Here is a 14131-nt window from a genome sequence, read left to right as displayed (position 1 = left end):
AAACTTGACATATCTTTCTTTTATTAGCTCCTCTTCCCCACTTGCTTTGAGCACCTTTGCAGCACTCATTCGTTGGTCAGAAGTAACTCGTCCAGTCGAGAGAGTTGTGAAGCTGCAGTATGAGGTGACAGGCGAGAGGACTGCGATCAATAGATGCTCCAATACTGTATATGCACCCTACTCACCCGGGATCTATTCTATAGGACCATCAAACTGAAAATAAAGCATCGAATTGAACTCCAGTGAGCGTGACGTTACGTAAGACAAACTATCAGGCAGTGGGTGTGGAATGTTGATAACACGTACCTCCGCACTGAAAAGACACACAACAGTCTTTGGCATTTTTTCCTTTTCAATGAAAGACTTGATTCCCCTGTTTGTCGACCTCGTTCTCCAAGGTGGCGGGGCAAAGGATGAGGACCAAACGGTCAGTGTGGTTTATATCGAGCCCAAAGCAGCGGAACCCACCCAGGACGCCACCAAAGATTTCACGCCCAAGGTGGAGACGCCAACGGTCAGGGAGCCCAGGAAACCCGTCAGAACAGAGGTAGGTGGCCCGACCCGCCCGACCCGTGCTGAATTATTTAGTCCAGCCTGATATAACGGCCGAATATTTAGAACAGGTTCTATTAAATTCTTATTTCTTTGGTTTTAAAACAATTGAGACCAAGAAATGTGCTGGGGACTTTTCAAAAAAAATAAAAAATAAACCACTGGTTGAATAGATAATAGTGATGATAGAATAAACTCATGTGCATCATCTGATATAAGCCGATGTATCATTCAGGATCTCGTTGATATACTAGAAAAAAATAGATGGAAGTAGCATATTTTCCACTGTTGTAAACCGTTTCTTTCAGAAGTAATTGTGTGTTTTCTAACGCATGTGATCCTGCTGATACTCCCACATGTTTATGATCCACCTTGAGCACATGGCATCAGCATCCTTAACAATTATAATCACAGTGGCTGGTTTGTAGCCGTCTAAACTCAGCAGCTCAGTGTGTCTTCAGCTGACAGTATGTCGTCAAATCATCCGTAATGCTCTGCGGGCCACGAGGTTGCTTTCAGGATGAAGATCAAGTGCTCACGTCAATTCTCAATATTTTTTCGCTCGATTGCAAATGATGGAGGATTACGTCTCTCTTGGACTTAATCGCATGTTCTGGAAGCATTCGAGATGGCACTTCCGTGGGATGCCCTCTCACTGTACTCGGCTGGACACTGCATCTGTCGGGGATTAGTCGTCAAGGTCTCAAACCAATAAGCCGGGCGTACCTGACCTTGTTCCGCCCCCCCTCCCCTTCTTGCTTTTGTTAAGGCGAATGCACTGGCCCAGTTCCATTGTGGCACTTTGATACTTTCTCTAGTGTTGTTGGGAAAATAAAAAACATGAGATACATGAGACTGTAACCGCTCCAGATAATTTGCTTCTTTCCACAGACTTGCAGGAAAAAAGCATTTCTTTAGCTGCTTCTTTGAGCCTTGCACTCATCTGGATTTGTTCCATTTTTTTCTCTGGCAAGCCCCTCTAGCTTTTCACTAGCAGGTTTCATTCTGGTCCTCTGCTCTCCTCCTTTGCCCGGAATGCTAAGTGGACCAGTGAAACCCACCCTTTATGGGAACACATTTGGGAATTCACTCATTCAATACTCATCACAACTGTGTAGGTTCAATATTGAGCTTGATTCAGTAGTCAGTTGGCGCAGCTTAGCTTAGCATGCTGATTTTAAACAAGGAGACAGCTTTCCTGTCTCTCTCAAAATGTTTTAAATTCATAGCTCACGAATAAACACATGTTGTATTGTGGTTATTTATATCTTGTTTGTTGTGCGTCGGTTCTGAATCTGGCACAGAGAAATACCACAAATAACTCCCTGTAAATCGTCCTGCCTTCTGGAAAAGAGTTGAAGAGCTGCTGATAGTTGAGTCCGATTTTCTTACCTTCCAACAGCTTAATGCTGAGCTCGGGGTTCCGACTGCTGTCAGTATTTCCTATTAAACTGACATGTGGATCCTGTTTGCTCTCCTCATTCAGGCCCCGGCGCCAGTTACAGAGGACGCGCAGAGGAACCAGATGACTAGTACGACTAATGCCCCCGGCGCCCCCCAGGACGCCATCGAGGTCCGCACCGAAAACCTCTTCCAGAGGACGGAGGTGCTGGCAGGTACGTGTCACAACAAACTGCATCGCACCACTACAGGCGGGTGTGGTAACTTTTGGACTGTCTCTTTTTTACCAAAACGTCAAACTATGCCTTCAATACTTGAGCTCATAATGGAAGTAGCTTTTTAGTTTAATATTTTACATCTTTTGATGCATTTTGGAAGCGTTCATTTCATTCTGCTACGTTACAACGTGGCGGGATGTTTATGGTAAACCGCTAAATCTTGAAAAATCCAGTGAAAATAATTTCCCCCATGTCTCCCACCGAATCCACTCCTCAAAAATAATGTTTTCTTAATGAACTCCGTCTGCATCTCTCTGTGGGACCGTGCGTGATTCAGAGCGTGGTGGGTGTTTCAAGTGCACCGCTTTGAATTCATGCAAGAGGGCGGAATTATCTGACTGGAAATCTGTGTGCTCCCTGATGCCTGCGTGTCTGAGGCAAACGCTGATTGGCACCTCACTCTCGCTTTGTATCGAGATCCATCTGGTGTTGACAGCAGGGCCGGCTTGTGCACAAAACTATGAAGTCCCTCATAATGGGGAGTTAGGAGCATTAGTGAGGAGCGGGGGGGGGGGGGTGGTGTTATGTATGTTCACTATTCTCGTGATGCTGCACCACCGTGGCCCTGTTTACACTGTGTCATTAGCATTAATGATTCACAAGTTACAAGTCAGAGAAAAGCTCCTGGTTTCTCTATCGATCCCAGCGACGTCCTCTGTGTCGTCATGAAGTGTAGTTATTCTAGTCACGCAGGACTCACAGCAGATGGATCCCATGAGGACCCAACAGCCGATACGCCTGGCCTCTCCCTGTGGACCTCTAGTCGGCGGTCACTGATGGGAATATAGAGCGCCACTGGGACTACGCGGCTCTACCAGTCACGTGAATGCAACAGCAACTTTTAATCCCAACAACAGGACACACGTTAATGGACTTTCTGTCCATCGTGACGAATTGAGGGCTTTATGGTTTGCTGGGGAATTGAATTGGTATTGAAATGTGTTGCATTGGATTTCCCAAGACACCTCACTTCAGATGATCTATTATGAATAAAGGAATATGTCTACTATAATCTCTCTCGGCTCACGAGGGCTTTCTTTAGGACGCCGAAGGTGTCATTCTCAATGGACACACACAAACGCACTTTGATGGTTTCCTTCCTGTCTCTGTCCCCTCCCCAAACCCACAGCTGTTATTGCAGGCGGCGTGATCGGCTTCCTGTTCGCCATCTTCCTCATCCTCCTCCTGGTGTACCGCATGAGGAAGAAGGACGAGGGCAGCTACGACCTGGGAGAGAGGAAACCCTCCGGCGCCGCCTACCAGAAGGCCCCAACCAAGGAGTTTTATGCATAAAAAAACAACCCCATCCCGCCGTCAGATGGAAAAATCGCAAGTGACTGTCAAAATCTCAGTCCACGGCAACGGAGAAACAACGACAGAATGTTTTTCAAGTTGATTAAGGAAAAAAAATAGCATAAAGGAAAGCTTTTGCATAGAGTATTGTAATTAAGATCTTTTCTTTTTCTTAAAAAAAAAGAAGAAAAACAATTGAAAACCAAGCATTTTTTTCATTTTACAGCAAATCTCAGTGTATTTAAACATTTTGTGTATTATTTGAAAAACGCTAAAAAAATAGAAAACCGGATCTGTAAAGGCGAGGGATCGCATCGGGCTTCTGAGCGGTTTCTAGTCGCTGACTACTTTTAATTGTAGCAGTATGTTATTTGTAAAGAAAAAACAAGTTAAAAGTGGAAATAATTGAATATAATTATTCTGTATCAATCCTACTTTCAGTTTTTTTTTGTCCTAGCATGTCTGTTGTTGATCTCTAAAGGTGTATTACATTAATTTATCTTTTTTCTCTGATGTTTTAAAAAACAAAACAAATTGCCTTTGTAGTTTTGATGAAGCTCTCCTGTCTCCATATTAACGCTGTTAACGGTCAATGTAAATGTTCCCCCTTCAGGTTACGATGTTCATCATTTGCATCAGTTTTTTTTTAGTTCATCGTGTCCTCTTCATTTGTTTGTTCTCTTTTCATTGTAGCCTTTATTTTCTCTCTTCTTTTCGACAGCTTCACAGCGCATATCCACTGCCTCTCTCCTTCCCCCTTTCCTCCCTCGCTCACACCTTTTTCCTCCCGTTGGAGCGAGGCCTGTTAGGTGGTCGGCCCGGGCCGTTATTGTACCTGTCCCAGATGCTCCGGGCCCTTGCATCTGTTCACCAAAGGGCCCTGCGACCGCTCGGACACCGGGTTCCGATCCCCCCTTGTGCAAAGCACATACGACACCCGGTTACAGAAAAGAGAAAAACTCTAAATAAAGCTGCCGTGTCTTTCTGAATAGTCTCCGTCAAGACACGCGCGTTGAGGGCCGCTCCTGCTTTTTGTTCAGTGGAGGCATTACAGGAGAGCTTCTGTTGAGAGACGAGTGTGGTGTCAATGCTCCTGGGTTTAGCCCGTCGCTAGGCCACGTAGTCACATCAAGGAAAACACCGCTAGAATGTTTGTATTCTTGCGTTACGTCTACACAAACCTGCTCCGGAGGGACGTGGAAGTTTTGTCCAGCGGGTTTGTGAAGTTGCCTTTTTCTTTCTCTAAGCTGTACAGTAATGTGAAGTAGATTCCGTAGATGGTCCCATGGTCCTCACATCTGAAGCTGTACATCTCCTTCCTTGGATTGACCTGTGTTGTAGACTCATCCTCAGCCTCTTGATCCCTGTTGTCCACATCATATAGAACCTACGGTACTGAACTATACTAAAAAACCCAAAGACTCACAGCATTCCTATTCTCAGACCCCCCCCCCCCCCCCCCTCCCACACACACACACACACACACACACACACACCATGGCGACATCATGTTTTTACCTTCTTCTCTTTCTCTTCACGATCTCAGTTTCTTTTTCTTCTTCTCTCTATTAGAGACCTGACCTTTGAGTCCAATTGCTTATTAGTACATGAAAAGATATATAAATATATATAAATGTATATTCACAAATGTTTTAAACCTTCAAAGTGCCTACCATTTGGAAATGTACTTGCTCAAGGAGAGCACGAGGCGGGTGTGCACACGACGGAGGGGTGTAAACGACTTGACTGGCATTCTGTGAGCATAGGTGACTGTAATGGTAACTTTTTTTTAGTCTTACAAAAGCTGACAGTATTGTACCTATAAGTTGAAACAACACTACTGAATAAACATTGTGGCCTAATATCCAACCGCTTGTTACCTTTTGTTTTTTTTTCCTTCACCAACGGTTGAGTGTTGTTTCACCAAGATATTTAATGAATTCTTCACATCCATGCGAACGCCAATAGGCCTTTTCTTCCCAAGCATATAACACGGTATTAGTATGGCTATCAACATTTCTGTTGAAGTTAAGTTGACCTCAAGTTTATGTCGGCGTCTCAGTATTTTTATGAACATACACATTTTGGAGACAAATCCTGAGACCTGTTTAGTCTTAGTCCAAACTGATGGTCGGCCACAGCTTTAACTCCTCTGTTTGTGTTGAGCTCAGAGAAGCAAGAAACAGCCTTTTATTTATGCTTTAGAGGCAGATTTGTTAAACCTTGGACAGCTGGCAGCCTCGGGCCTGTACGCTGAGCTAATCGCCTCCCGGCTCCAGACATGACGGAAAGGCGCTAGTGAGCGGAATCAATCTTCCCATCTAAGTCTGCAAAAAAGGGAGTAATCGCCTTTCATAGAATGTTGAAATATTCCTTTGCAATACTTTAAAACTCAGCGTCTTACTAACTTTTAGGCTGTCATGCTGTCGTAATTACGGGAAGCGTTTTTTCTTCTATTCCATTACGAGTAGATTCAATTAAATATTCCTCCTGGGAGCTATTACCAAGTGTTTTGTCTAAGAATTTGAAAACAGGCGCCTGGCTTCACGGCTCATGAACCTCATTTTTTTTAATCTCCATCAAAGTGCTTGTTTGGTTAATTATTCAAAGATTAGACTTTGAATCACCGCAAATCACAGCTGACCTCAAAAAAAAGAAGGGTATCTGTATTTATAGATAGACAGAACTTCTAATGCTGTGCAGCACATTCACTCTCTTAACCTTACTCAGAGTGTGAGGGGATTATCAACGGGCAGATGCGTAATCTGTATGTGGGTTACGTGCTCCACCATATCATTTTAGTGACCCAATCTCCCCTGGTTACAGAGGCAGATTAGAGTGGCAGGGATTAATCTCACGCGGGATTGCACATCTTGAGTGAACCGGCAGACAAGTGAGGCTGACGTGAAGCTCTGACGAAACTCTCAAGGGACGACCGGCGTAATCTCACCAACAGCTTTGCTTATTTAAAGCTATCACATAAAACACGTCGGGGCTTGTAACCCAACGCGCTGATGATGCTTGTTAAAGAACACGCGTTGGAATATTTGCCTTTTTGACATTTGATCGAGGCTCGCTCTGATTCTACAGGCCGCTTCGTCTCAATGGAGTTATTCATACTCCGAAACAAAAAGCCTTCATGTGTGCAAAGACCCACCTTGTGATGTTATCTTTGATGATGACAAAGGAGCAGAGGAAGTGAGCGTGCGCGCATCGTTGCATATTCCAAAAGTGCATGTGTGTGTGTGTGTGTGTGTGTCTGCACGAGTGGGTTCTTGTGCGTGTCTGCCCCGTGCTGGTATGTTGTCTTAAGTGAATTCTCTTCTTTCTGTCCTTTTCTAAGTAATCGGGTCACTATGTTCCCATACGCATGTGATATTTGGCCAGAGGCAGTTTATACAAGACGTCCCACCAGGATAGGACCGTTTCAGAGGGTGTGGGAGGTTGGGAGGTGGTGCAGCAGGCAACCAATAGGAGAAGCCATTTATATTAAAGCAGATGCAGCAAGCAACATTGTTTACCCTCTGGTCTCTGGTTTGTGTCAAAGTGCAACCGGTTTTATGTGCTGTTTGAGTTTTGTCGGGACAATGCAAGGGGTCTGTATTCATGTCGAAGAGAGAGAATAAACCTAAACACTCCTCAAAGATAGAGGGGGGACGGCGATTAAAATACTTTTTAACCTTCTGTTCTTTTGTTCTTTTAGCTTTCGTCTCTCTACTGTCTTTTCTTCCTTCTGCCTTTGTAGCCGCAGAGCTGATTCAATAAAGCTGTCGGCCGTCGACTGGTAGTCAGCGCCAAACCATGCAGAAACATCAGGGAAATGGCGTCCAAGGTAAACAGGCTGTCAGGCCTCATCAGACCCCATGACTGGAGACTAAGCCCGGGCCCCGCTAGAGTGGACACGTTGCACCTCGCCGACCAAAACACGGAGCGCCACATTGCACCCGGGCACCGCGCGGGCCCCTGGCCTGCCAGACACAACTGTGACGATTATAGCGTGCTGGAGTTGGTGACTATATCATGCCCCCGGTCGGTCGTAGTCGCCGTTGCCACAAGCCTCGGTCTCAACTCTGCCAGCTGCAGCCGCTCCTGCACTCGACTGTGCAGCTTCAAAGGGAGCAGTGGCTCCACCGCTCACAGCAGAGAGGTGCATCAAACTGGAAGGGTGTCATCTGAGGGTATCAAAAGAGACGGCAGGAGGAGAGGAAAACAGAATGAGACTTACCTTCCTCTGTGAGGCATAAGCTCACAGAGGAAGGTATATGTATATATACATACATGAAATCACTTCAACCCAGATTATGTGCCATTTAACTACCTAAAGTGGAGATGGAAGTGCCTTGCCGTGTCGATCACACACTTTTATAGTTTAAATAGAGCCCTAAGAGTGTGAAACCTTATATAAAGAAAGAATATATTCAGATCTGTGTGAGTGAGAAAGGGAAAATTACAACTACGGTGTTGTTTTTTGACATGATACACATTTTTGTTCAAACTTCTTTATCGCTACTGAGCACAACCAGACCAACAAAGGAATGAAGAGAATACTCATCAAAGAGAAACAAGTCAACAATTAGGGGCTTGGCGCCTTACGCATCGTGTAAGATACACGCCTGTAATTGGATAAGGAGTTTTCGTCAGGTGCATTGTCACCATCTACGTCTGCGTAGGTGTTCACAAACAATTCTACAACATGTCTTAATCGTACAGGATATTCTGCCTCAATCCACATCTGGTAGCGTTTAGCCTTTCAAAGAAAAATGTCATGGCACGAAACCACCTGCTTCTCCAATTTGCCGCATCTGCCATTTAAATATTAATGAGCCAGATGCAGGCACACAAGGCTTTTAAAGGGATTGAAATGGTTCAACTCATTCTATGCCCAAAACACAATTATGATCAATTAAAATAAATAAAAACCCCTTTGCTTCTTGCGCCTCACTTCTCGCCCAGATGATGTGCCATTAAACTAAATAAAGTGGAGATAAAGACAAAGCTGAAAAAGATGTGAATAATTTCTGCCTTTAGTTGACACTAAAGGGAAAGTCAATGGATCATGAAAGTTACCACAATTCCTTTGAGGAGGGCAGGAATGTCCGCTGCGAAATCTCTTTACATCCATTTAGTTAGTAGCTGCGAAGGCTTTACACTCATCAAATATCAACCATAATGCTACAGAGCCAGAGAGGAAAAGTCAGGGATCAATAAAATCAAGAGGATTCATCCTCTGGGGATCAATGTTGAACCCATTTCAGTACAATGTCTGAAACAGTTCCTGTAAATTGGTCTTCATTCATTGGAGAACACCCTCTTTACATTTCAAAGCGAACAAATAAACGTAAAACTTTTCAGTATTTTTGGATGGAAAGTCAACTATGCCTGTTTTATCATGGACGAATAATGACGGATGGGATCAGAGGTGAGTGGAGAAATCCTTTTTGGGACTGGACTAAATTGGCACAGTAATCAGTTATATTTTATTATCTTTAATGAAACGAATGCTGCTGCAGAGATAGTTTGCGTCGACAGCCTGCTCTTCACTGGATTTAAGGTTTGACTGGTCAAAGAAGGCAGAGGAGATAAATGCCTCAGCAGTATTTCCTGGCCTTCCCTGAAAGCTGTGGCGTCAAAGGGCGGTAGTGAAACTCCTCCGTGAGGGAGGTGAGTGCAGCCGAGGTCTTCTGAGGATCAGAGGTTTAATTCCCAAAAATGCTTAGGAGGTAAATCATGTCAGCATGCCGAAGAAATGAAGCAACTGCAACGCCATGGTAAATTTGTCCCGATCTTGCACGGCTACTGTCTCCGTTTCATTTATTATCGTGCCAGTCTTTAAGCTCTGAGTCATGTATAAAAAAGGTAATTTAGTTCTTGAGGTTTTAAAGCTTAATGATGCTTTTTACATTAGGTGGGGAGGCATAAAGTAATTATACATCAATTTTGCTTAGTTCAGACAATCCATTAGGGAATTTGAACAATTTGAATTCCTCGGTTTGAAATAAAAACAGAGCCAGTCTGGGTTCGGAGTGCAACGCCTGATTTTGCTGTAAGTTGGTTGTTGTGATTGTTTCAAACACTAAGCAATTAAGTCATCACTGCTGCATAAAGAACTGCACATTTGGGATGGAAGAAGAATGTAAATACTGCTACTAAGTATCGCATTCAAATAATGAGCCCTCCGTTCTGGCAAAACAAGAGCTAACATGAGGTACAAATGAGCCATGAAAGCCATAAAACCATAATGTCTGAGGCCACCTCTCTGAAAAATCTTTAATTTGCTTCTAAAATCATGTGCTGAACCTGCGTAGCCTTGGGTGGGCCTACAGGGCCATGGCTCCACCCACTAGACCCTCCCATTAGATAAGACAATGTGAATGGCGCCCAGATCAAAAAGTGGCAAATGGCATGTTCCGATCTCACAACGACAGGCTTCTATTTCAGGGCGGCATGAACCAATCTCAGAACGGCACGAAGCGGCATGGACCCGCCTCCTCATCCAATGCAATTTTTCAAACTTTATTGAGAATTTAGCACAATACAGCGACTTGAAAGTAGCACACCGTACTCCGACTACAACTCATTAAACAGTCACTGGAAAATGGGTTCTCCGCTATATATGCATGCTATATATATATATATATATATATATATATATATATAGCATGCACGGGTGACACATATCTCTATTGTTTCAGCTTTGCCATGCCACTGTGAATGACAGCATGTTCAAATCATATGAACGCCATGTCAGTCTGAGGGATCAGTATGATCCATCCAATCCTATGAACGGCGTGTCAGTGTGAGTGTTCGGCATGTAGCGTAATGAACGTTATGGCAGTCTGATTCAATGCGTCACCATTTTTCACCCTCATAAATGATGATGATGATGATTTAGGATTTATACCAGTCTATTTCCCTCTTGATCTCATGAAATACAACTAATACTGCATTTTCAACACGGCTCTAGTCTTCAGTAGCAAAACACAAGATACTCATTTACATGAGATTTGCACATCTATGAGGAGGCGGGCCTGTGCCGGAACCTGCCGTTCTGACATCGGAACATGCCACCTGCCACTTTTCGACCACACCTCTACTGCACAAAGTCCCCAATCAAATATATTTCCCCCCCCAATTTTTTTTTAGCTAACTGTTAAAACCGGTGTGTATGTTCGAGTGTTTTATTTCTGAAATATTTTATTTTTATTTGACATAGCTCATGTTAAAATTTGTGCAACGTGACGGTCGAGAAACGTGATCTGCGGCTGCTGATGGAAGTAACGTTGAATTGGGTCGCGAGGCCGAGTACGCCAGATAAGAGTTACTTTAAACTCCCATAAACGCCTCAGAGCTACATTAAACGAGGCGGTGTCTCCGTGATTGTTGATGTGACGTCGTTAGGTGACGTTACAGACATAATACGGTTAGTCTTTCTAGCCAAACAGCCGAGGAAGGTGCTAACACGACGGCTAGCGAGGTGACTTGTGCTAATGAAGCTAACGAGCGGCGCTACGTCAATATGGCAGCCGGGATGTTTGGCTATGGAGGAATGGCCCCAGCGTTCGACTGGCTCCCTCGGGCAGACTGAACTTCGAGTCCCTGCTCGAATCATCCCGAGTAAGTTTTTGTTTCACTTTTCGACCGTGTTGCGTTTAGAACAGTTCGTGTTCAACAGTTTGTAGCCCCCCCCCCCCCCTCATGTGTAATGGAACAAACAACTTAATCTGGTCGTTTCATTGAGCTGAATTATGCCTTGATTTTGTTTAATCCAATTTGTTGGCCCACTTCCATGAAGGTCAATGCAATTGAACAGGCTGTTTGGAGGATTTAAGGAAAACTGTGTGAGCTCACAAGATTCACCTCATGCGCTCTTTCAACCCCGTCTCACAGCAGAACGTGTACTAGCTACGCTGTGGAACGTGGTATTCTCACGCTTTATCCCCAAAATCGTGACAATACCACGTTTTATTTCGACCCATTCATTTACGTTGCCTTGCAACTACGTCACTAGAAACTAATACACGGAAGGTCTTCTACATTCTCTGATAGAAGATTATGAAAATATAACGCATACTTCTTGCTGGAAATGCCATTGAAATGCATACAAATGCTGATGCTTTCTTAAAATATTGTTTTTCACAGATAAGAGACCGATAGTCCGCTTTCGTTTGCAACTAGGTCACGTGACTATCAACTTTCCCTCAGCTAAAAAAATAAAATAGCGACTGTCGGTACCACGGTAGCTAATACACGGTTTGCTGTGAGACTGTGTGTGTGTGTGTGTGTGTGTGTGTATATATTTTTTGAAATGGCTAATTCTGTTAAATTTAAATGTAATCCTCACACACAATACCCAATTAAATTTCATGATTGAACTCCTTTATTTTGAGAATCTCCAAATTTATTGACTGTAGGCAGACAATCAGCATTTTAAAGAAGACTAATGAAGTGATCAAGATTCACTTATCGAGGTAAAAGTTATGAGGCTTGTTGGAACACAAGGTTTACTGTGAGCCCCTAATATTATGTTTCACCCTTATGGGCGCCGCTCACTAGCTCCGTCAACTATCATGACTGAATTCAATCTCATGTGGGCGAGCCAGGTCATTGGCACAATGTATGTATCCAATGGACACTCCTAAAAATCACTTCAATGGGAGCAGATTTGAGTATTAGGCCACATTTACACATAGCCAGGTATTTACAGAAACAAATATTTCTGCCCCTCCGTTTTCAAAAAAGTTTCTGTTTATATGAACCTGCATAAATGCGGCCCCGGACGCCATCATAACTATGCCAAACCTGTAGTCGGCAGTGCAACGAGAAGGATGAAGACCTGCAAACCAATCAGAATTCTGTTTTTAGTCGCGGTCAGAGTTTCTTGATTCAAAAGATGACTGAGAACGAATGCCAACGCGCCACCTTTTTTCTTGTTTTTGAAGTCACGCCGTTCCCCCAGCGCACACACACACACACTCTCACACACGCTGTCCCCCCGCTACAGCCTGCAACATGATATTACCATCATTTCATTTGAACGCAGCCTGCTCCTCGGAGGTCCATTGAGGGAAAATGGAAGTTTTGTTTTTGATTAGAGTGGCGAGATGGGAACGTTTATAACCATTATATACTAATTACATCTGACGCTATGGGGAGAAAAAGTCATATGGATTTGTGCACGGAGCCCATGGGAACGCTCCGTTTTCTGGGACTGGAAAAAGTTACTTTGCGAATGGTTTGAATTAGGATTTTAGTCGCGTTTGTCAGACTTCGTCGGCAGTCAGTCACTTTGAACCACATTGAATATTTAGTGTGGTAAAGTACATTCATTACTGAGAATAGGGAACGATTTCTGACTAATCCATAGAATGACGCCGTAGATCAAAGGTGAGGAGGGAAAGATGTTGAAACTTTAGAAGTAATGAACTTTTTAATTAAAAATGCATACGTTTCCATGAGAAAGTTCAACTTGCTGATCACGCCTTCTTTAGTCTTCATCATTTAATTCTATATTCATCACAGAAAGCGGCTGCTTTTCAGTCACTGAACTCCTTTGGGAAAACCTGGCTTTGCTCTGCTGCCTTTTGTTCTCGTAATCATCGCGGCGGCGTCTGACGAAAGCCTCATATCTCCAAGTAAATCTTTTCCAGGATGTAAAATCCAGTGACGAGGAAGAGCGTCAAATCTGTACTGAGAAAAGCGCTCAGGGCGAGTTAGTTGTGATGTGCTCTAGTGTAGCGGCCAGACCCGATATGTGTTTACGCCTCCGTCACTCTGTTAATCACTTCTCCGCAGCGATGGGGAGACGCCGTCCTGACTGGATCGGTTGGTGGAAGATGGGCTCCGGGGGGCCGTGCGGCGGGGGGGGTCGTCCTCTGGGGATGGATGCAGTGAATCCTGACTGTGCGTCTGAGATGTCGCCGTGAGGACAGACCTGACGGATCAGCCCGGTTAATGATCTGTCCGGTCCTTCATGCGGCTTAAAGGCTTCGCTGCCGGGCCACACGCGCTGCGCTGCCTGAATCTCTTCCGCGTCTTGAATCCCACGTGGCTGCAGACGCCTCCTGCAAAGGAAAACGGTTTCCACTTTTTATGACTAGTCTAGTGTTTCCAATAAATGACCTGCAGACTGCGTGGACACGCTACAGTTTCACGAGGAACCATAAATATTTAGATGCTTCTCATCGGCGGGTCAGAGACGGCCTCCGGCTGCTGATGTCGTACCTGACGCAGGCTTCCCGTCGTCGCCTCTGGGCCTCGGGTTGGAGGTGGCGCCGCCAGCAAGTCGCCCAAGACGGGCTGTCCTCAGACCGAGGTTACCCGTGTCTTGTTAACCGTGTGTTTTTGATGTTTCTGAGTAAATAGTTTACCAGCACACAAAATGAGTAATTTATACTCTAAGCCCTCTATGGCATGCCAGTTATTTCTGTGGGTAAGAAGTATTCCTCACATACTGGGCATGAAGTTTTGACACAGGAACACGTTGGGGGGCCTAATGAACAGGATCAGGATGTTGGGGACGTTTGAGAGACAATTAGGCGCTCTGGGGTCAGTCACATGGGCCGTAGAATGCATCTGTCACTTCATCTTCCTCCTCACCAAACTCTGTC

General features: G+C 44.5%; 2 protein-coding genes and 1 long non-coding RNA gene across 4 annotated transcripts in view; 2 read left to right on the top strand and 1 right to left on the bottom strand.

The window, feature by feature from the left end:
- Window positions 1-5393, top strand: part of sdc2 (syndecan 2) — a gene marked incomplete in the record, with an annotated part of 29948 nt that extends 24555 nt beyond the window's left edge. The window contains 3 exon segments of the mRNA XM_078081352.1: window positions 399-547; window positions 2039-2168; window positions 3361-5393. Of these exon segments, the coding sequence (XP_077937478.1) occupies window positions 399-547; window positions 2039-2168; window positions 3361-3524 (443 nt within the window).
- Window positions 5394-10618: 5225 nt separating this feature from the next.
- angpt1 (angiopoietin 1) overlaps window positions 10619-14131 on the top strand; it is a 127029-nt gene continuing 123516 nt past the window's right edge. Inside the window, exon 1 of one of the 2 annotated variants that reach the window (XM_040188831.2) lies at window positions 10619-11138. The gene's annotated coding sequence lies outside the window, so the exon portion shown is untranslated. The remainder of the gene's footprint in view (window positions 11139-14131) is intronic. The other variant, XM_078081350.1, reaches the window with a different exon arrangement.
- On the bottom strand, window positions 12933-13860 carry LOC144383518 (uncharacterized). The gene is made up of 2 exons (XR_013450946.1): window positions 13746-13860; window positions 12933-13585 (listed from the first exon to the last, which is right to left on the bottom strand). It is a non-coding gene; the product is annotated as an uncharacterized LOC144383518 (long non-coding RNA).

The sequence above is a fragment of the Gasterosteus aculeatus genome, chromosome 10, assembly GCF_964276395.1.
Source record: "Gasterosteus aculeatus chromosome 10, fGasAcu3.hap1.1, whole genome shotgun sequence".
In the NCBI taxonomy this organism is placed as follows: domain Eukaryota; kingdom Metazoa; phylum Chordata; class Actinopteri; order Perciformes; family Gasterosteidae; genus Gasterosteus; species Gasterosteus aculeatus.
Note: the sequence above shows the minus strand (reverse complement) of the source record. Positions and strands in the feature narration are given on the sequence as shown.